At 33.8% G+C, this 24,476-nt stretch overlaps 1 protein-coding gene across 3 annotated transcripts in view; it reads left to right on the top strand.

Moving 5' to 3' along the window:
* The window catches only part of SUPT3H (suppressor of Ty 3 homolog (S. cerevisiae)), a 382,176-nt gene that overhangs the window by 246,945 nt on the left and 110,755 nt on the right, over positions 1-24,476 (top strand). For all 3 annotated transcript variants that reach the window (XM_012723795.1, XM_012723808.1, XM_012723800.1), the window contains 3 exons: positions 7,743-7,829; positions 8,555-8,645; positions 12,191-12,330. In XM_012723795.1, coding sequence (XP_012579249.1) covers positions 7,743-7,829; positions 8,555-8,645; positions 12,191-12,330 — 318 coding nt within the window. The remainder of the gene's footprint in view (positions 1-7,742; positions 7,830-8,554; positions 8,646-12,190; positions 12,331-24,476) is intronic.

Raw genomic sequence — 24,476 nt, 5'->3', positions numbered from 1 at the left:
TCCGTAGAATTTAAAATTATGAAATTCTAAGTGTGGCCCTTTCCTCACATAGCTTCTCAACTGAAAGATAAAATTGCTTTTGCCATAACAAGGTTAATAATAATTGAGATAAAATTAGATACTCAGTTTCTTCATCCATCAGATTATTCTTTTGCATTACTGTATTTTTTTTCCATTTGATATTTTTCCAATTATACATCCATCTGTGTGTGGTCTCATGTAACTCAGTGTTTTTAATATCTTGATCTAACCATGAAGAGTTAGTATAAGACCTACCTTTATTTCTAAACACTCTGAAGTGAAATGCAGTCAGGTTATCGTGTGGAAAATTAGGCAGAATTCTGAAGAAAAGTAACTTAACTTCTTTTACCCGTTAGGTTTATTTACTTTGAAGAAATGGTTACATATATTTCAGTGAATGCCTTTTAAGAAGTGTGAACAGAAGGAATATGGAAGAAAGTGAAAATGCTAAGAAATAAGCTGAGTGAGCAGCATTACTAGTTGTTGACAAGAAAGTATGCATTTTGTAGGCTACCAAAAATTGTTAGGAATTTATACCCTTTGACATCAGAAATATATATCTTTTCAGTCATTGAGCTAGATGTATATACATTGCTGAACAAATTCAGTATATGCCATCTTTCCACAATTTTAATTGTATTTTAATCTAAATAAAAAGTATCTTAGTTTCAAAAGATAGTTAAATTTTAAATAGTCTTACCATAGTTAGTTTGTAGTATTTAAATGCAGTGTAGCATTTAAAATATATTGCCATGTTTAAGGTGTGGTATTGTATTCAAACTATAGTTTTTTTACTTTAATTTCAATTTTTAAAAATTACCACAATATTTTTTGCTTACTTTCAAAACTCAGTTTGTTTAAACTTGAACGTTGCATGTGAATTACAAAACAGTTTAAAAGAAACTTTAAATTTTGCATTTAAATAAGAACAGCAAAAGAATAAGTTCTTTTTCTTCTTCTCCTCCTCCCCCTCCTCTCCCCATCCCCTCCTCCTCCTCTCCTCCTCCCCCTCCTACCCCCTCCTCTCCCTCCTCCTCCTCCAAGAAGACCTGGAGTATAGGCCAAAGGTGCAGTGGGTGAGAGGATTCACCATCATCAGTGATAGAGTGGGGAGCAGAATTGTGTTCCTTTTCAAGGTTGATGTTCTTATATAGTAAATACAGTCATTGTTTACTGGATATTTTTTAAATGTCTCAGACTTATATTGATTGTGGCTTGGTAATTTTCTTTTAAATATATGTATAAGTAAGAATGAATTCTTTGAACCATGAGATACTGATAATTACAGCCTTATCATATATTTAAAAACTGAGTTAACTGTGTTTGACTTAGTATTCTGACAAGAGTTAAAATGAAACTCTAAAAACTTTAGGCACATCTTTTATCAATTTATATGCATGTTTATGTTTCAAATGTCTAAGACAGTAGAAGACCAGTCACCAACAAAGAGTAAGGAGATCATATGATAGGAAAATACTAAGTCAAGTATCTTACATTTATAATATTTGGAATGTTAACTGTATTTAGTTACAAATGTGTTTCCTTTTCAACACTTGCTTACTTCTCAGTTCTTAAACTGTGTCTGCATGAAGTAACTGAATGTTTTGATCCCAGCATTTTTTTGGCAGCCATATCTTTGCCAGCAATGAAAATGTTTTTAAAGGCAAATAAATGTTTTTGTGGGTAGAATTTTCTATGCAATGTAAGACTTGATTTATTGATTACCTTCTTGTGCTCTGAATGAAAAATTAATCATGGAAAGAAAGATGAATGGTTTGGTGTTCAACATTTATTATTTAATACCAGACTGGTGTACCTGGGAATCTCTCATTGGTTTGTCATAAGGGTTAAATGAGATGATATATAGAAACATAGAATATTGTGATTCAGTAAATTTTAACATAAGAAAAGACCTAACAGGTTGTGTTGAAATGTGAATAGAATATGTGCTTATTTCCAAGCCTTCTCAGAACTTAATATATAAAGCAAAATAATTTTAAAAGGCATAAATCTAAAGACAAAGAAAATTGAAGGAGAATAAATGGAAGAGAGATCTTAGAAAATTATGGAAATTTAAAAGTGGTCACTAATGCTTAAGATTTAACAGACGTGAAATAAATGAAACCTAGAAAAAGCTCAGGAATGAATGAACCTCTATTAAGTAACAAACAAACACAATAACAAAAGGACTGGTAGAAAGAAGCAATCTCAGTATCCTGTCAAAACCCTATAAGCTGTTGACTTTCTTTTTGAGTCTGGCAAACTAGTAAAGGTTTACTCTCTGGAAAAACTGCTTTAAAACACTCTAGTATTAGAGACCCTACCTACAAAGATTCACTTAGTAGACATCCTAGAAAGAATCTAGAAAACAGGAAATTTTCAAAATAATCCAAAAATATTTCCTAAAATGAAGGTATTCCTATGAATACCACAAACTATATTTGGAAGACCTCATCAATGCACAGCAACATGGAATTTTAATTAAAAGGGGGGGGAAGCCCCATAAAGAATTAGGATTTTTTTTAAAGATTTATTTATTATTTGCATACAGAACTGGGGTACAGGCCAGAGGCTCAGGGGTGGCGAGAGGCTTCACGAGACAGAGCGGGGAGCAGAACAGGCAGATCTACGAAGCACACTGTTGAGGGGGGCAGCGGGCGGCTCAGGAGAGGTCTGCCACGCCATGTGGTGCCAAATAAATTTTTAATATGCAGAATATAAAAAAAAATGATTTCCCATGCATCTTTCTTCAAGAAACAGTTATTTTTCAGCAGTAGCTCACCACTGCTGGAAGGAAGTAGATGATGTGTTTAAGTCAACTACAGTTAACTGCTTGTTTAAATAAAATAAATATTTCTCAGAGGAACATAGCAAAATCCAGTATTTGCAATGTATCATTCAGGATATTTCAGATAAAATCCTAGATCCCTTAAAATATGAAGTTGTAGGCAAACCTGTTGCATCCCCAAGAGAACAGACAAGATAAAAGAATGATTCTACAAGGTCCCAGATATTAAAATTAGCAGACAGAGGTTTTAAAACCAACTAGTATAATGACACTTAAGAATAGAAGTGGAATTTCCAGAGAAAGTACTCAACCAAAGAGAGAGAGAATTGAATTACACAAATATGGAAGCTGTGAAATCCCAAATTCTATAGTTGGCAAGCTGGAGACACAGAGAACTGAAGTGTAGTTCCAGCTCAGATTCAAAGAACTGATAGCCAAGAGGTATTTCCAGTCCAAATGAAAGGCCAAGAATGACCAACGTTCAAAGCACTCAGGCAGAAGGAGTTCCCACTTTTTCAAGTGATTAGTTCAGGCTGGCCCTCAAATAATAAAGCAGATGCTTTATTCAGATTTTTAACAGATTTCTTTACTCAGATTACTAATTGTAATATTAGTCTTACCTCAAAATAGCCTTACAGTCACACCCAGAATAATGTTTGACCAAATGCCTGGACACAGTTACCAAGTGAAGTTAACACATAGAAATAACCATTACAAATACACAAAGACATAGAGCTAGAACAAACATTACTGGTATGTAAGTGTAGCCTAGTAAGAGAAAAGAAGTAAATAGAAGTATGAAAACATAGGGGGAAAGTAAGAGACAGTCAAGACCAAACTGAAGTTAAATAAAAGTAAATTGTCGTAGATCATAGAACAAGAACTATGGACATTGTTATATGAAGAAGATCATTTTAACACTTAAATCTGGGATGAAACACAGTCAAGAGAAACTGAAATTTAGAAATCAATAAACAAAGAACCCTAAGGCCTAGATTCAGATAAATATAGTAGAAGCAGCGAGCAAATTCAAGACCTTAAGCAGATTAAAACAAATATCAAAATCAACAGAATTTGGTCAAAATTTTAAAAGTGGGGAGAAAAATTAGTTTGACTACTAGTGTCATTAATTGCATGAGAAAATGAGAACAGATGACATGTAAAGTTTAAGTGTATCTTTACAGATCAATCTCCAAATAAAATGATATATTTAAAATGTATAGAGAGTTTTAATGTGCTAGTTTTTTTTTTTTTTAAGATTTATTTATCTATGCATACAGACACTGGGTTACAAGCCAGAGGTGCAGGGGTGGTGAGAGGATTCACCAAGAGACAAAGTGGGGTGCAGAACAGGCAGATTGACAGAGTACACTGCTGTGGGGAGCAGCGGGCGGGTCAGGAGAGGTCTGCCGTGCCATGTGGATCTCCTCCAGGGGCTGGGGATTGAACTAACACTAAAGCTGCTGCAGCTCTCTTGCATTGCTGCGCCTTAACCCGTTGTGCCACCAGGGAGGGCATAATGTGCTAATTTTAATGTGTTTTTAAATAGTGGTCATAGTACAATTTTTAAGAATGGAAATAATATTTATGAGAAAACTTAAGATGCAATAAAGGAATGCTTATCATGATAAAATAATGTCTGCCAGTAAAACAGTTTACTACTTTATCAATAAATGTAAGATTATTGTAACTAACTTTATCCATACGGTTAAGAAAATTAACTGAATATATGTATTCAACTAGTGATAGTTTTTAATTGTTTAAATTAGTCTAGTATCCCTCTGCTGTCATACTTGCATGTTTTATAATGCACTAAAATATATGCTACTTTAGGGGCCCTCCCTGTTGGTGCAGCAGGTTAGGACACAGCACTGCAAGTTGCCCGCAGCCGTCTCAGTGCGAGTTTGATCCCTGTAGGTGACCCATATGGCACAGTAGACCTCTCCTGTCTCACTTGCTGCTCTTCTCAGCAGTGCAGTTCCTCAATATGCCTCTTCTATTCCCCACTCTGTCTCTGGTGAGTCCTCTCATCCCACTCCCACCCTCTGCACCTCTGGCTTGTACCCTAGCTCCACATGCATAAATAAATAAATCTTAAAAAAAAAAAAAACCTTTTTAAAAATATATGCTATTTTATGGGACTATGGTGGTGGCACAGGGGTGATTTGGTGATGGGAAACCCGTGGGGATTACAATTGAGATGAAAAAAAAAATGTGAAAAATGATGTAAAAATAAACTTTTTAATAAAAAAAAAGTTAAAAAAAATATATATGCTATTTTAATTGTAATAAAAGTTATAGAATGGGTCCGGATTTAATGTTATTTTGATTACTGCCAGAAGTCTTTGACTTGCCATAATGAATAATGAAGTAGAATTTCCATTTATCTCCAAATGTAAGAAATTGGAGGATATTTTTATACTAAGGAATCAATGTTTTTCAAGATATTGAAAGTACCAGGAATATTTTGTTATACTAGTTCCCTGGCTCTAGTATTATTTTCAGGTTAAATGCACTAATCTTGAGCTCAACATCCTGTGGAATCAGGATGCCGAGCTTCTATTTTTTTAAGCTGGTCTTGTTAAAAAAAGAGTTTCTTTAATCTTCTGATCAGCACACAAAAAAAGTTATAGAATTAAGCCAATGAGAAGGAGTATGTATTCACAGACTTTAATGTGATCACTATAATTTACTGGTTAGATTGCTCACCTCACTTGGTAGAGAAGAAGCACCCAGAGTTTGGAAGAGGTAATTTTGGGAAACATGGGACATACCAGAGACAGCAGAGTTGGTGCAGTAGCACAGTATTTATTACCATCCCCCAGATGACACCCTTTATGGGAGTCCAAGGAATACTAGATAGGACATCTATAATCTTAGTAAGAATAGTAATTATGTTAGGGGAGCTAGTAAGTCAACAGATGAAAACTAAAGATAAGGTTTTCCTCCTAAATATGATAGCATAATCATAAATTCCAGATTCATACTGTAATGTGTACTGGTTTCTGCATATCTTAGCCAACACTTGTTTTCTGTTTTGTTTTTTAACATGGCCATTTTCACTGGTATACGGTGGTATCTCATTGTGGTTTTGATTTGCATTTCCCTCACTAGAAGTGGTGTTGAATATTTTTCATATACTGGTTGATCATTCTAAATGGAGATTTTAAATAGTGTTTAAAATACAGATATATGTAGTGTGGATAAATTGATTCATTGGGAAAATCATAGGGTTTTGTATTCCTGTGTGTGTGTATATGTGTGTGTGTGTTCTAACCCTTTATTAACATGAGCACAATTGCGTATTTATATGTATGTATGTATTTATACATATGTATGTATATATGTATGTTATATCTGGTATTTTACAGTTTCCAAACCACCATCATTGCTTTAAAGAAAATATGAAGTTATTTGATACCACTGCCTCCTGACTCTCTGTCCAGACAAATGGATGTGTATCCTATTCTTTTTCATACTGATCGAGTATATTTTAAACTGTGATAGAAATGTTTTTATTTGAAAAAGCATATATACACATATTTTCTTGGCACTATTGCACAATTTAAAAAGATATGTTCAAACTTTTACTACTGAAAACGCTTAGTTTCTTTTGGGGCGCATATATGGTCTTTTAAAATGCTTTCCCCCAAGATTGCATTTTAAATGGTTCACATATAAATTTAAATTTCTATTTTTAGATAGAATGATGTTTATATACCAGCCACTAGTATCCAGGAAATTTGGTGGTAAGGCTGACACATAGGGAGTTTATAGTCTATTTTGTAGTCTGTGTATTTAGACAAGATTTGGAGCTTACTTTGCAAAACATTCAAACAGAATTTCTTCAGTACAAATGGAATATTTGATTTCTCATAATTGTTAAGATAACAGTATGTCACTTTTAAAATATTAGTTCTCAGGGATATGTGTTAGTTATGTTCCCTTCAAAGAAGGATGTATTCTGGAACAGTTTTATGTGTAAATAGTTTTACAATATTTGGATAGAACTGGTTTGGTACAATCACTATGGTTTGATCAAAATTGGAAGAAGTTATAGGCACATTTTGCAGTGTTTCCTCCAGCATCTTTATTTTCTTCAGCTGGACATATTTTATGTTCCTTCCAACTAATCAAAATAAGAAACTGATTTTGCCTGTGCCAAAAAATAGAACTATCATTTTTCACATTCTTTAATTTTCCAGGTCATTTTAAGTAAGATTGTGTTTCTGGGGCTCCTGAATTCCAGAAAACTCTCAACTTTGTAGATATAAGGGCCCAGATGAGCATTTCAGGGGGAATCTAACTTTTCATGCAGTATGTTTTGTGTTGTGCATTCCAGATACAGTTAACTTTTTGTGTGCATGTGATTACTGTGGAAAGAAATTAATGCAGTCCAGTATTATGATTTATGGACTGAATCCTTTGCCCACTGAAGACTTGCCAAAAATAAAACTATTTTTTTTCCTTTGGATATTAGAAACAGCTACTGTTTTTGTTGATCTTTTAAAGTTCTGAATGGGCCTATTTCAAATCATACCAGCATGGGAGCTCAGATTAATAATATACTTATTCAACTAGTGATACTGAGTGAAACCATTGCTCACATGGATATGAGGATAAAATTTCATAAAATTATTTTCAGGTGCATTAATGCATTTCTGGAAGCTGCACATGATTTTTCTTTTGCATGAAAGAAATCAAGGATTTCTGTTTATTGTATCAGTTACAGGTGGGCTTATAAGTTAATTTAATTGCATTTTTTTTAACCTTAAAACACAAGACATTTTACTTTTAAAAGCAGTAATGTGATTGCTGGATTATTCCCAAAGGTTTTTAACTCTTAGTAGATTTATCTCTCTTGAGACATCAGGGCTGTTGTATATTTAATTTAGACTATTGAGAAAAATTCCTAAATTTCCTTTGTTGTTAGCTACAGCAAGCTGCTGAAATTTCTCAGCTTCGTGGAGCAAGAGTAATCTCAGCTGAAGATCTTCTGTTTTTGATGCGCAAAGATAAGGTAATAAACAATTTCCTTGTATTAAAATACCCTGCTTGGTGCTTTCTTACGCTTATAGAAGGGAATCTATGCATCCTTATTAAATAATGTTCAAATTAGATTCATAACTGTTAAACTGACATCTTAGTTTTTAGTGTTTATACAACAAATGATTCACTACAAGAAAATTAATACTTACTTTTACATGGGCGCAGCAATGCAAGAGAGCTGCAGCCGCTTTAGTGTTAGTTCGATCCCCAGCCCCTGGAGGAGATCCACATGGCACAGCAGACCTCTCCTGACCCGCCCACTGCTCCCCACAGCAGTGTACTCTGTCAATCTGCCTGTTCTGCACCCCACTTTGTCTCTTGGTGAATCCTCTCACCACCCCTGCACCTCTGGCTTGTAACCCAGTGTCTGTATGCATAGATAAATAAATCTTAAAAAAAACAAAAAAACAAACAAAAAACCAGCACATTAAAACTCTCTATACATTTTAAATATATCATTTTATTTGGAGATTGATCTGTAAAGATACACTTAAACTTTACATGTCATCTGTTCTCATTTTCTCATGCAATTAATGGCACTAGTAGTCAAACTAATTTTATAGAATGGACCGAATATAAAGGAACTAATTAGTTAACATACTGGTTTAGAAATCAAGGTGAAAAATGGTAAGTATAATAGCAGTGGAAGTAAATATTTACAAAGTTACTTAATATTTATTCCATATTTTTTTATAGAAAAAACTTAGAAGACTCCTAAAATACATGTTTTTCCGAGACTACAAATCAAAGATTGTCAAAGGCATAGATGAAGATGATCTTCTGGAAGGTAACCAAAACACTAAACTAAAAACAGTATGATGTGTATGTTGGTGACACACTTATGAAATCTCAGTGCATGTATCCCCATCAGAGTAGAATATATTTCTGTTTAATAACGTAGTTTAGAAAATACCAATATTTATTTAGTTGGCAGTAAAAATCTTGTAATTTTCTATTTATGTGACTGCCCAGTAATCTGTATTTTCAGTTCTTTCTTTTAATATGTCATGCTTTGCACCAGCATGTCATGAAAATAAGAAAATTGCATTTATTCAAATATAATTGATTTAAGCAAGTATAATTTTGTTTGTCATGGATATAGAGAGCCAAAATTATTATAATATGCCTTAAATTGACATGGGTTTTTGTTAATTTACTATAAAAACTATCTGATATGTTTTATGATAAAAGTCACCTCATGTTAGTAATATCTATGCTACTTGAAATCTAACAGAAAACCTAACACAAAATTGAAAATTTTCCTTATCTGATTTTTTCAAATAAGTTCGCTATTTTAGAATATTTAGAGAAAACAATTAATGCTGCAAAATCAAACAGTTCTAAGCTAAAGATAGATAAGTACTGAAAATATTTATTGAAGCAAAACAAATATTTTATGACTTTAGAAAGGGCTCATATATTTTGTGTTGAATATAGTCTTTGCATAGTAGCCATGCATTGCTAATAGATTCACTGATAAACAAAGTAGACCCACTACATTAAGGAGACCCACTACATTAAGAGACTTCCAGAAAACAAATCAAAACTAACTAAATAGCTATCAAAGTTTGAAGAGACCTAGGTACTTTCTTTTAGTTTCAACAAATTAGCAAGTGAAATAGCCATATAAAAATATTTCTGATCAAGTTTTTTATTCAGTGTTGCCTATTTAATATGTCTGTATTTCTTATAGAATTTGATTACTAAGAAATAGCCCACCAGATGAATTTAAATGCTTCATTTTGTAAAAAGAATAATGAATACAAACTTCGAGCAAAATAGACCTGAATTCCAGTCAACCTTGATTCTCTGCTTTTTCTGTGTGTTTCTGTGAGGGTCAGTTTTCTCATTCCTATATCAGTAATTTTATTCTCTTACCATGTGGAGTTCTTATGACAGTTCAACATAATGTATGAAAATCACTGATACATTACTGTCATGGAGTAAACATGAAAACTTGTTGCTTTCAGCACCAAGAAACACAATGACTCTAGTGTACACCATTTTACCAGTTTGATATCCCTTCCTCATTTATTTCAAATGTCTCCTCTTCATCTTGTCCTCATTCAAATGTTTTAATTTTTTATTTTATATAAAGTTTTAATGTAATTATAAAATACCCCACATGCTAAAATAGGACTTCCAGAATGGCCATGAGAGGAATATGGTAGACTCTTTCTCCAGTGAGACACATCTAATTGATGGAAATTTTTAAAAATGATAATTTAAAGTCTCTAAATATCACCCTAAGTACATACATCAAATGGAGAGATTAAGTTATTCTACTAAATTTCATTAAAAGCAGTGAGAGTCTATTGCATGTACACTGTGATCCACCATCACCTCTCTCATCCTCTCTTCCCCTGCTATCCCAACTCAATAAGATAGAACCACTGAGCTTCTATTGTACTCAGGGCAAGTGTATTTTTTTTGGCAAGAATAACCAAGAATAAGGGTCACCTACTCCTCCCATTTCCAGTATAAGTACAACAGTTTCATCTTAGGATGGGCAGGATTTCAGCATCTCATCTCTTTCAGCTCTGTGTTACAGAATCTATTCGAGGCAGTTGCAATTGAAAGAAACTAGTGCTTCCATACGTCCTCTGTTCATGGGGTAGAAGTTTTACACCAGACATGACAGTATGAGAATAATGGGCCTTGATTGCCTTACCCCCTAGCTTGCGCACAGAGAATAATGCTGCCTACCATAAAGGAAAATCCTAGAAGTCAGGGGGACTAGTATTCCTGCCCACCTGTACCCACTACTAGATCTACAAGAATTTCCAGGAAAAGTTGATTATTGTTCTTGCCCCCAGTACCATTACAGAGGTATAAAGATTCAACCCAAAGAGAGAGGCAAGCATTAATAACAGAGATCTGCAACTATTTGGAACAGGGTACGTTGAAAATATATACTTAACAGTTGTAAAAAATATAACTGAGAAGAAGATAGTTGCTCTATGATACTAGTAATAGCAAACAAAACAGCAGGTGAACTTAAGTTTAACAGAAAAAACAAAGGAAAGAGACAGTTAAAAAGAGTCCTTCTGAGGTCAGAGCAAAACCTCAAGGCCAGCATTACCTTGACTATGCAAATATGTTTTATCTCAGGAATGGAAGATTGAGTTGAACTTAGAAAACAACTTTTGTAATATATTAATAGAACAAAGACTAAGACCACATGATTATCTCAATAAATGTAGAAAATCATTTGAAAATATTCAACATTTTTTACAGGAGAATCCTCATGAAATTAGAAAGGGAAGGAAACTTTTTCAACACAAATTTTACTGCTATGTACTGAATATTTATGTCCATTTAAAATCAGAATTTTGAAACTTAAGCCATACTATATGTATTTTGAGGTGGGGTCTTTGGGAAGTTATTAAGATTAGTGCTGTTCTGAGTAGTGGCAGAAATAAGAGAGAGCTTTTGTTCTCTCTGCTTACTCCCATGTGAAGATATGACAAGACGGCCATCTTCAAACTACTAAGTCCTTAACCAGACATGAGGTCTGCCAACATCTGATCTTGGAATTACAGTTTTTAGAATAGACACGCATTTGTTTTTCAAGTCATCTGGTCTATGGTATATTTGTTATAGTAGGCCAAACTAACTAATACAGCCATCTATGTAACTAACCCTCACAGCCATCATTATATTTAATTGTGAAAGATTGAATGTTCACCCTAAGATATTTGGCATATGAACATTTCATTAATCACATTTAAAAATAATCTAGTTCTTACTTAATAATTCACACTGATACCTTTATGCATAACCTATTGCAATATTTCACTCCTTCCAACCTTTTCCAGTGTCTTTCTTAGAGTTATGTCTTTTTTATAAATAACCATGATGGTTTTATCTCTTAAGAAAAAAAAGAATTAAGATCTTAATTCTTCAGGTTTAAAATGTATCGTCACAGTAATGTATATAATATTATGTTAATGTCTCAATCTTAGTGTTCTTTCTTTGTGTCTTTGTTTTTATTTTTCCATTAGGCTTGTTACAGAAAATTCTTTTTTTCAGATTTGAAACGTCTCCATTTGCTTAGAAGGGATTTCAGTCTACTTACACATATTGTGTGAATTTACAATTTGGTTTCATTCTCTTAGTCTTAATTAGGACATGAATAACAGTTTTATTCTGCATGACTTGCCCCCTTAGATATAAGTATTCTCCCTTTAAAGCTCTAATCCCTACTTTAAAAATTATTTTGAGAGGATTCCAATCCTAAATTTCATATTCAGCAATATACATATAATTACTGGTGCTGATATAAATCTATTAAGCTAATATCTTTTTTTTCCTTCCTTTATCTTCATGAAGACAAATTGAGTGGCAGCAGTAATGCAAACAAAAGACAAAAAATTGCCCAAGACTTTCTTAACTCCATTGACCAAACAGGAGAACTCTTGGCAATGTTTGAAGATGATGAAGTTGATGAAGTTAAACAAGAGAGAATGGAGGTATTGTACATCTTCCCTTTTTACTATAGTTTTAATAGAATAATCTTGGCAGTACTTATGCCATGTGGTTCTATTCTTATGTTCTTGAGATAATGTCTGAACTGTCCTAATCAGTGGTTTTTATGTCTGAAGACCGTATTCTACAGTGAGTAGCCCTGGAAGGGGTGTCAAACTACCTTCATAGGTGACCTTGGAGGATGACTTCAGATTTTTGTTTCTTCCCTTTGAACACAAGTAGATTTCCCTAAACCACCTTCCAGGTCTCTCTTTTACTGATATTATTTTATCCCATCAAAGTTAATTTATAATTATTTACTTTTTTTTTATTCCAAATCATTTGTCTTTGGGCAAAAGTAATCCTTGCTGGTTTTGTGTTGGTATATAGTATGAAGAGCTATTTTTTTTCAGGCTATAATTGCAGACTGTGGTTGGACTTAATAGGTAAGGTAGTATCCAGGACAATTATATGCTTCATATCACTATAACACAAAGTTAGTGACATATGTTTGGATTCCCTGCATATGTTCTAACAATGAATATGAAAATAAGTATGCCTTCTATGTACTTTTGCTATCTCTACATAAAATTATTGTTTGCTTAAATACTTCTGGAAAAATAAAAGTAATGATTAATTTTATTTAAGTGCTTTTCAAAATACAAAGCATTAATCTTATCGTTCTTATTACTGTTACTACACTTTTATATGTAAAATTCTTCGTTTTCCCTTCTCTTTAAATTGGCCAAGAGGGAATTCCTGAACTCCAAAGAATCATGTTAAGTGCCTGTTTTATCATAGACTCTATGTTTGCTAAAAATGTAATTATTTCATGTTAAATTTTGGAGGAAGTCCAATGCACACATATGCTTTGTAAACTTTAACAACCTTCTTTAAAGAATTAGTATTCTTAGATCATGAACTGTGATCTAAAGGCAATGCTCTTCTTAGGTATCAATTACCTAAGAAATGTGTGGTTATCTTGGTTTGGGCAACTGCAAATGGTTTTAGTTCAACTTCGCCTTGGGCCAAAAACATGCTAAGTTGTCCAAAGCAGATGATAAACATATATTTCTGATGTCATTATGGGCTAAACAGGATATGATTGTTTAGTGGCATGGTTTCATTTATGATACATTACACAGAGTGCAAATATTGCTTATGCCTTATTTTTAAGACACTTTTCTATCATACAAATGGGCATTAAGAAGGGACATTAAGGACTGACTATAAAACTTTAGTAATATTGAACAAATAGTTTTTCAATTTTGATGAGAAAAATCTGTCAACCAAGCCCATTGCCCAAAAGAGCATTTCACAATCAAGGAAGAGAGAAGAAATAGAGCACGGTATAACTCTAAACTCATAATAGCACAAGTTCCTGAGTTTTTATTACTTTGCATAAAAAGATATTTTATTAATTTTAACTTATACCTTACTGACTCGTCATTTGTCCAGGCCTACAGTAGCCTGCTATTATAAGTCAGCTTCATCAGTGCAACAAAAATTGGATTGACAGTTTCCCTAAGCTTTATATCGTAAGTAGAATCTTCTTTAACACTAATAAAGAGTAGCTTTGAGATTCTACTCATCCAAATAACAGTTTAACTGAATAAAAAATGCTGAACTTGTAGACATAACTGTAGACAGTAGAAAGTGGAACCGTTAAGAGCATAGGCCTTGCCTGCTTCTAATTTGACAGGTTACAGTTTCAAGCATAAACCACAACTGTAGCAATCCATATGAAACCACTTTGGACTCACAGACTGCAATCTCTTGCTTTTAAAGTGCAGTAGAATAATCAGTCCTGGCATCACTCAGTGATTTAATTTTCCTCTAAGCATCACTTACTGTTGCAGAAACTCTGTTTACTACCTTCTCCCGGGAATGTATGAGAATGGTATAAACCTACCAACAAAGCTTATTATTGTTTCTTTTGTTTGCTTGTTTGCTTTTCTTCCTCTCTTTTCCTTCCTTCTGCCTTCCTTTTTTATTTAAAAATAAATTAGAAGAGAAAAAAATTTACAATATTACAACTACAGTACCCAACTTTTTGTCAAAACACCAAGCTAGAATCAGAAAGCTCTGTTCTCCCCTTTTGTTTTCAGCTGATTTCTGTGTGTGTCTGGCTTTCGCTCATAGTGTACTTCATTATTATTAAGTATGATATGACTTGGAATGTTAAACTGTTTTGATTTCTCCACCCATTTTTACTTGATAATCTATCATCAACTTAATTAACTCTGACTCTACTCCTTTTTCTCTAGCATTATTTGTCTAACACTTGTAGAAAAGTAGAGATTCATGACCTGTGATATTTAAGGACCCTTCTAAATTATCAAATCAAGATTAAATAATGGTCATAGTTATATTAGTGTTTTTGAGGAACTGAGAGAGAAAAATAGCATAATAACATATAAAAATACTTCTCCCTCCAACCAGCTCTCATTCCCACTTACCATCCTCGAGTATGACACAGATCTATTTTTACTGTTGATCCTTCCTCTTCCATTTGATTTCTGGTCAACAAATGTGGCCCTGCCAACCAAAGGCCAAGAAGGGCCATTAAAAGCTACAAAGTAGATTTGGGTTTTCTTAATAGAGAAACTGGTCATTCACAGAGGAGCTTTGTTGAAGTCCTAGCTAGTCTTTTATGTAGAAGCCTGAGAAGCTCAAGTTCATCATTAGTTCAGTAGAATATCCTGTTTAATTGTCCAAAAGACTTACGGAAGGGATGTAAACAACAGTTGCCTAATAAATTGGGTGAACATTACTTTCTGACTCAAATTAATAAATGAAGAGCAGCAAGCAAAAATTAGATCTCAGCTGCGAGACATGCCTGTAAAAGACTAGGGTGTTGAAAATCTACAGGAAATGTTTATCTTGTGCTTGGTAATCCTGAGGCCTAATACTGGAATCTAGACAGCAAAATATGTTACATAAAATGTAAGGTAATTTAAGCTTTTTTTTTTTAATTTGGCTTGAATTTGAATAAGATCCCAAAGTGGTCATCAGAATTTTATATGAAATGAATTGGTCATAGATTTTAAAACACAAAGTTTCTTATAAAGTCTAACCAGATAAATCAAGTATTCCATTCATTTTTGCTCCAAGTGTAATAATATTGTGATGGAGGATTTGAGTTCCAATATTATAGTTTTGGGCACTCCAGGGAGAGTTATTGGAGAAGCCAGAAATGTGAGTGACTGTGATGTTCTGTCTTCTCTTGTTGATATTTGTCTTTCTACTGTCCCCCTTTTCTACTTGCTATAATTTTTTTAATTATAAAGGAAAGGAAAATGATATGTTTTTAGCACTAAGCTTTCAAAATAGTATCATAGATCTAAGATTTATCAAAAAAGCTACTCCCAATAAGATAATTATTTACAGGCACCAAAAAAAACTTAAAAGGTTAAGTTAAAACTGGAACCCCCAAAAAAGTTTACATATTTTAAATATATATGTGGTTAAGGAATACAGAATTTATATGGTGAAAAGATACAAGGTCTATATACATGTGTGAAAACACAAATATGTATAAACATTTATACACACACACACACACCATGCCCTGTGTGAATGTCCTACATCTATAAGAATAGAAATGTAATTGTACTAGATTCTTTAAAAAATAAAAGGATAATCAGAGATTTGCCAGACTCAGATTGTAGCAGTGACAGTGTTTGTTCAGAGAGAAGAGAATGCAAGGGAGAAAGCTTGGTACAAAATCAGTAATTTTACATTGCTAAAAATGCTGCCCATAATGATGATTTTAAACACAAAATGGCAAACATCAAATTCATTGAAACACAAACATAATCTTCCAGTACTGTGGGAGATTTCAGAGAAATGTGTTTGCTCTGGAGGCTGCAGCATACATTGTTCAGTATTTAACAGACTGACTCAGGAGAAAATATAAGGACAAAATCTTAAATTCACTTAACAGATAGTTATAAAACATTTTCTTGATGAGTGGCAATTTTAAAACCTTACCCAGGAAGTTTCACTGACTCCAGGCTTTCTTTAAGGGAAGGTAAGGAAAGGTTTTGAGGGACTCGTTTCTATCCTCCTGCTCACCTTTAGCCAGAACACCTTTGATTGATTTTACATCATGGGTCTTCATATCAATAAAGAAGTTCACTGTTTTTTTGTTTTGTTTTGTTTTGTTTTAATCAACATAGAACTATCCATGGGAAATCAAGTCTTTCTCTCTCTCTCTGTCTCTATCTTACATGCACACACACACATACTCAAGAAATTCCAAGACATGTACATGTATAAAGCATACTACCTTACCAAAGCAAAAAACAAAACACCTAAAATAGTAAGAGAGTTCAGACAAACAAAACTCTGATAGGAAAATTTTAAAGAAAAATGAAGCAATTAATGACTGACAACAAATAAATTAAAAATCACTCATAGACTAGATAACAGCAACAAGAATAGTTCATATAAAACTGAATTATTATGGGTAAACCTTTATTTAAAAACACAGGTAGCGTTTTAGCTTTTATAACTCATCAAGTTGTAAAAATAAAATAAATACTCAGTTAAAATTGGAAATTTTACATCATAATAAAAAAATAAGAAAAATGAAAATGGAAACAATTGAATTTTCTAATTTAAGGAATTCTTTGCAAAAATAAAAAAAACGAATGAGACTAAGACAAGTCTAAATAAGAAAAACAAAAAGCTGCTAAAACTTACAAATGAATAAGGATATAGCCAGGCTGAATAAATCAGTTCTCATATAGCTTTACTATTATGGTTGTGAATTTTACTATTATGGTTGTGAATTTTCACAATGGGTGTTTTTCTAAGAAAATGTGATAGGTTTTACTAGACAGATTAATGCCTGGATAAATCATGACCAAGTATCACAATATAATCTCATGTATGCCTATAGATGTGGTAATACTTAGCAATATATTTGCTAAATAAAATATTATTTTATTAAATTAATTTACATTTATTAAATAACAAAATTTAGCAATTTTAGTTTGGCAGTATATGTAATGATGATAGGATTTTTAAATGAGTTCAAATTGTGTTAGTATATGTTTTACTATTACATACCAAAAAACAAGGTCCTATTTTCCCAGTGACAAGGAATGTATATACATTCCCCAAACACAAGGAAATTAAGCCTGAAATATACCAGCATGCTAGGAGAAGATGTCACTAAGTAATGAGATTACAAGTGGATGGAATATGTAAATTCATGCTGATTTTATTTTATATATTTATCCTTTATTCTCTTCTCAGTTGATTTCCTATAGTCTACAGTTTCTCTTTATTCTCTCTATTACCAGTAATATTTAATTTATATGTAGTGCTGACTTCATGAAGCAAATTAAATTAAATTCTATTATTTGTGGAGTAGGAGACTATAACCCTGTATAGTGTCATATAAACTACTCAGAACTCCAATAGTAATACAAAAAAAAAAAAACAAAAACCCAGTATAAAAATAGTTAACATTTTTGCATGATGCTGTTGATTGTAAGAAACAAAATCCCATTTCAAATTGAATTAAGCTGTTAGAGAAATGGAAAGGCTCACGTACACTAAGATCAGAGGTAGATTTGCTTCGAACAAGGTTTGATATTGAGGTTTGAAATGTGTCGTTTCCTTATTCTCCTTTTCTTCCCCTTTTCTGTTTTTGTTGGCCTAATCTTTAGACCAACTAACCTCACAGGACACTAATGCTATAGAAGTTCCAGATCCTGACAGAGAAATGCCTTTATGCCATTATTTACTCTGAACATGCTTAAATCACAAGATTGCAAAAATCTTTCCTGTCCACAGTAGCTAAAAGAATGCCATGTTCTGATTGACTTACCCTAAGTCACAAACTCCATCCCAAAACTGAAGATACAGTCAGCCTATCACAAAGCAAGCATGAATCCCTAGAACTTTAGGAAGAACGATTGGATACTGGAAAAGTAGCCATAGGTCCTTCAGTACAAAGGGTCTCTATATTATGGTCTCTTTATTGGAACACATTACACTTGACCGTCTATATACCTGGAGTGCAACCAATGCCATTTCAAAACGATGAAATCATTCTTTAGAGAATATTCATAGAAAGATCTCCAAAAAACTTTCCCTGTCTAGAAACTACAGAACAGACAATATGCTTTGACATTAAGGTAGGGATGATGTGTAGGTCTAAAACTGATTTCCATTTGACTTTATTAGACTTTATAAAATTGCTTTTAGTCCACATCTAAGGTTGTCTTCTTATTATTTAATGGTAAATGTCTGTATATTCATTGCTATAAAAGTTAGTCTTGTGAAAGGTGTCTTCTGGAGAAGACATTTTAAAATGAATGACATGAAAAGTTGCAGGTTTTATAAAAATAGCACATTCCCTAATGCATACCCTACATCCTTATCATTCTTCGCTTAATACATCAGTTTTGACAGGTGGTTCTCAAGGAATTCTTTTGGGCTTTTCTTAACCATATGAGCCCTGGTCTTTTACTGAGGGTAGAACCAGACTTCTGCTTTGATTAGAGCACCCCACAGGATAGCTGTGGAACTAGAAGTGGCTTGTTGTGTCAGTCATTTTCTAACATTAAAAATGTTCCAGCTCTTTGGTTATCATTTTGCTCTAGAAACATTTCACAACAAGGTTACCCATATGATTAAAATTTGCTGTCTTTCCCATTTTGTCCATCTCTACACCTACTTAGAATTTTTTTTTTTTAACTGTTAATCTCTGGGTGAAATTTAAAATGCTTCTCCTATCCCCTTTCCTTAATCTACTGAGGAGCAAAATAAATGATGACAGCACAGAAAATACTGTTGGTAATCATAATTTTCCCTAATTCAAATCAGGATTTATGATTACTCCTAGTAGCTTTTATTGTGGGGCAGAGAATTTTAAATCAGGGCTTAGTAGTAAAAGACAGGTACAAAGATTGCCATTTACTTCCACCTTCACTACACCAAGTAGTTTCAACGTTAGAAAAGCAAAGAACCATTTCACGGAGCAAATACACACACCAGCACTGCAAACTAAACATTCATGTCTAGCAGTGGTAATGCATGTGTTCAGGCCTTACTAGGCTTCTGTGTCTAGTTTTGCATAAGTGGATATTTGACTAACATCTGATTATACTGTTCTATTAAGTTTTTTATAGAATCAATCAATATTTTCTTTCTCAAATAATTTCAGTTTGTCCTTTTCAAATGAAATCCTTCTCTTTTCAAAGATACATTTCAAGGGTTTTCTTAGAGATCAGTCTACCAATTTGTTTATAAAACACCTTGGCAAAGAAGAGTTTTAAAATATCATCAAATTTAAGAACACCACAAGATTTACCACTAATTTACATTTAATGTTTACAGTTCTCAGATTGTGGTTATTGTAATAACCAAAATATTTTTGCCCTGAAAATTTTGTGGATTATATTTCTCCATTCTTTCTCCTTCACCCGCATTGCCCACAGTAGGTGGGCAGATTGTTGTTACATAGTCTGGTTTTATTTATCTTTATGGGTTTAATCTCAACAAGTTAGTACTTCTAAATATGAGAATAATGTATTCTATGGCAAGATTTTTGTCATTTTAATGCTGCAGTTTATTTAGTGGAATTATCAGATCATTGCTTGTTTGGTATAGGCAATTTCCTGCATTTCTTTATTTGTATCCAGACTGAGGAACTACCTTTGGTTCTATTCTTACTGTTGCTACGCTGAAGCATGCAAGTCAAGCTATTTAATATAATTAAAATTATTTCTAAATTATTGCATTACTCATTTAAAAATAAGAACTCTGGATTAAGCTAAATATTTAGTGATCATTGTTACCCATTCCATCTTCATGTCGGTTTCTCAGCATCAAAAAATTGATGTTATTTACTCTGCCTTATAGCAAACAGAATTACTTCCAATAACAGTGTTCTCTCTCCCCTTCGAGTAAGTCTTCTTTAAGGAGAAGAGAAAACTTCTCATTCCTTTTATAACTGACCTGAATCACATTTTCGTCTTCACTGCCCTATAGAAGTTACCCTTGGGATCACTATCCTCCATTGTTGCCAGATATATTGGTTAATTTTACATCTTTCTTCAGATATCATTCCTCAGTGACTTTGAACTGAGCAATCACATTTCCACTTGGATATTTTTTCACATATTCTACTTCAACCCTGTTATTACCCTCAAATAACTGTTCAAATACTCACGTCAGTAGAGAGCCCCACCCTAACCTCTATCTAATGTGATGAAGTGGTCTATGGGAGGTAATTTGCCTAGGATGAGAACCTCAGGGGGAGACCCTAATGATCAAATTAGTTCCTATATAGGAAGAGGAAGAGACACCGAAGTGAACATGCATGTGTCACTTGCTCTCTCTCTCTCACTTTCTCTCCCTGACCTCCCTTCCATCCTCCACCTCACCCCTATATTAGGGCATAATGGGAAGACAGTTAGCTGTCTGCAAGGCAGGAAGAGTCCCTACCAAAAGCTAGCCTTCTTAGCCTTCTGACCTTAGACCTACAGCCTTCAGAACAGTAAGATATTAATTTCTGTTATAAGTCATTCTGTGTTCAGTTTTGTTACAGCAGTCCAAACAGACTAAGACCAAAAGGATAACTCTCCTATCCAATCCTTCTTTGTCCATTTACTCTATTTGTTCACAGCCTTTGTCATCTTCAGTCTTTTTTGTTTGTTTATTGTCTTTCCCCAGTAGAATATAAACTCTGGGAAGGCAAGAACTTTGTCTCTTTTGTTCATTGCAATATCGCCAGTGATCAGAATGTCAGGTGACTATCGTAGGTATTCAAATATAGGTTAGATGAACAAATTAAGGAAAATATATCTAAACACTCATAAATCATAGAAATTTCATTTAGAAAGCATTTCTTTTCATATTTTTTGTCTTTAAAGGGATCTGTAAATTGTGTGTTTTTAAAGACCTGTAAATAGCATCCAACAGTCATCATGGAAACGTCAGCAAATGTTTAACATTTGCCTTTTAAAAAAGAAAAGCATTGATTTGTCTTCAAGGTCCTTGCCTGAAGATAACCTGTGAAATTTGATAGAGTATAAAGGATTTTATTTTTTATCTTCTACATATCAGTTGAAGTTTTCAAAGACCCTTTGCCACTAATAGTGATGGGGCTTTTAAAAATTGCCACAATGAATGCAGCCTTTAATCAGAGTAATGTGAGAGAAGGTGCAGTGTCCCCAAGGTGCACCCATGCTTGACTGAACCACAGGCAGCCTGTCCTCATGCCAGCACTGCTGTCCCTGGGGTGCTTAACTTATCTCGTGCAGTTACCAGGTGCACGGACTAACTGAGGGACTATGTGAGCTATTCGTAACTTATTAATGAAAAATAAATACAAATAGGTTTTTTTACATCCAAAAAGGTTATTTTAGGCACCCACATTTTTTTGTCTTAATCAGATAGGAAGCAAGAGATACATTAAAAAGTAAGCTTTTTACTACTATGATGTTTCTGTAAAATATTTCCTAAATTGTACAACCATCTTTTGATGTCTATAATCCAATCATTCTACATTAGGAGAGAAAATTTCAAGAGTTTATTTAGGAAGGAGCATGATTCAGTAAAAACTTAATTTTCTTTTTCCAAGTAATACCTATGTTGGTTATAGCTTTCCCACCTTATGTTTAATTGTCCTGAGCCTGTTTGTTTGTGACTGCTATTAACAGCATCATGTAGTAGGACTTTGTGTTTTGCCTGAAATCTTTCTTCTTTTAATTTTTTCTTTTGATAAGATTGCCCTATCTACCGTATTGACATAGCGGATACTTTTTTATCTTCCTTTTTCTTTTCTTTTTTTATGTCTGCCTGCTTCTTTTCTTTACTTGTCTTTTATGTGTAGTTGTAATCTGTATTTAAATCTTTCGTTGATTATTTTTGGATTCTGAGGAAACAAACCTTTATGTCTTATCAACTTATCAATTTTTTTTTAAGATTTATTGATTTATGCATACAGAACTGGGGTACAGGTCAGAAGTGCAGGGGATAAGAGGATTCACCAGAGACAGAGTGGGGAGCAGAACAGGCATATGTACTGAATTACACTGCTGAAGGGAGCAGTTGGCGAGACAGAAGAGGTCTGCTGCGCCATGTGGGTCAGCTCCCTGGCTGGGGTTCAAATTCATGCTGCACTGGCAGTAGATAGCCCCACAGTGCTGTGCTTTAACCCATTGCCCCGCCAGGGAGGACCCCTTACAACTTTTAAGATGATTTTTTTTTTTCAAATTTAATGATAATGCTTTGAGTACACCCTAGGTACCAGATACTCTACTAGGTCCTAGGGTTATAAAGTAGTGTTCATAGTATAGTCATTCCTTCACAGAATTTATAATAGATCAGAGAAGAAGACAAAGTAGTAATAACAGTGGTGTCCTTTATAGAATTTGCTACATCGCAAGCACTATTCTGAACCCTAGCATACGTATTAGCTTATATCAGTCTATTCATGAGTTAGGTTCTATCATTATCCTCCCTTTATAGATGGGTACCATGAAACACAGAGATTAAAGACTTGCCAAAGATCATAGTTATGAAAGGGAAGTGCTAGGAATGAAAATATGTGGATGTCTCTACTATCTAAAAAAGGTTAGTGGGTAAGATTTGTATTTCTTCTAATCTGGCCTTTATCTGGAAGAAATTCCTTGAGTTATATTGTTATGTTAACCTCCCTAATATCAAGGCTTTGATAAAGATAATTTGCTTTTCTTTGGCCATTTCAGGTAATTCCTGAACCAAATAACACAGATTTATTACATTTGTAAAATAAATGTGAAACTGACCCTCCCTGTTGGCGCAGCAGATTAAAGCACAGCACTAAGAAACTAAAGCCATTTCCGCATGAGTTTGATCCCGCCTGCCCCAGAGGTGACCACATGGTGTGGCAGACCTCTCCTGACCCGCCCGCTGCTCCCCTCAGCAGTGTACTTCGTCAATCTGCCTGTTCTGCTCCCCGCTCTGTCTCTGGTGAATCCTCTCACCCTCCACATCTCTGGCCTGTACCCCAGTTCTGTATGAATAAATAAATAAATCTTTAAAAAAAAATGTGAAACTTCATTATCTTAATCTTCAAAACCATGGTGGATAACACATTACTGTAACTTTCAGAAAATTAAAAAATGCATAAAGGGCCAATAATACTCATTTATTTATATATTGATATGAACCAGATTGTCTATTTCTTAATCATTAGCCAAAGAGGATTTGGGAAAGTAGTTTTAAACTTTAAAGAATTTGAAGTTTAAAAAAATTGAGGTTTCAGAAATAAAATGAGAAGATATGAATTGCCAACTTGTGTTTTCAGAATTTTGCATAATACTAGTTAATGTCGAAAGAAAACAAAATTCTCCCAATTAATCAAGCCCTTCTTATTCCTACATGAACTCAGTATAGGTCCGATGCAGTGTTAAAGAGGGTTTTGTTGATTACTTGGGAAGTTAGTCACCCTTTAAGACAGTATTTCTATGTGCAGATACATTCTGAATTTAAAACTAATTTTTAGGTTATAACATATTTTACAAGTTGCAGTATTCTCTAAGGTGAGTTAGTTAATATGAATTTTTAAATGTGTTCATGAATTTTCAATGAGACAGGTCATCTCGAAAACTCTTTCATCAAGCATTTTTCTATAAAAAATAATAATACTGGCCCTCCCTGATGGTGCAGCGGGTTAAAGCACAGCACTGAGAATCTGAAGCCGCTTCCGCATGAGTTCGATTCCCGCCTGCCCCGGAGGTGACCACATGGCGTGGCAGACCTCTCCTGACCCGCCCGCTGCTCCCCTCAGCAGTGTACTTCGTCGATCTGCCTGTTCTGCTCCCCACTCTGTCTCTGGTGAATCCTCTCACCCTCCGCATCTCTGGCCTGTACCCCAGTTCTGTATGAATAAATAAATAAATCTTTAAAAAATAATAATAATAATACTGATGTTAAAGATAACATTAAAGTCGGCTTCGCTGATTGCTTGTAAGGTTATTTAAGATGATGAGTGAAGAATTTCATAATTAGTTTTAGGTCTTTATATAATTTATATTCAAGGTACTAGCAATGTTCTGATGGTAAATTAAAGAAGTATATATTATTTCAGTGTGTAGGTAACATAATATTGGTTACATATAAGAGAGAAGTCACTTCCTTCAAG

Source organism: Condylura cristata, unplaced genomic scaffold (genome assembly GCF_000260355.1).
Source record: "Condylura cristata isolate star-nosed mole 26May11 unplaced genomic scaffold, ConCri1.0 scaffold00001, whole genome shotgun sequence".
Taxonomy (NCBI): Eukaryota; Metazoa; Chordata; class Mammalia; order Eulipotyphla; family Talpidae; genus Condylura; species Condylura cristata.
Note: the sequence above shows the minus strand (reverse complement) of the source record. Positions and strands in the feature narration are given on the sequence as shown.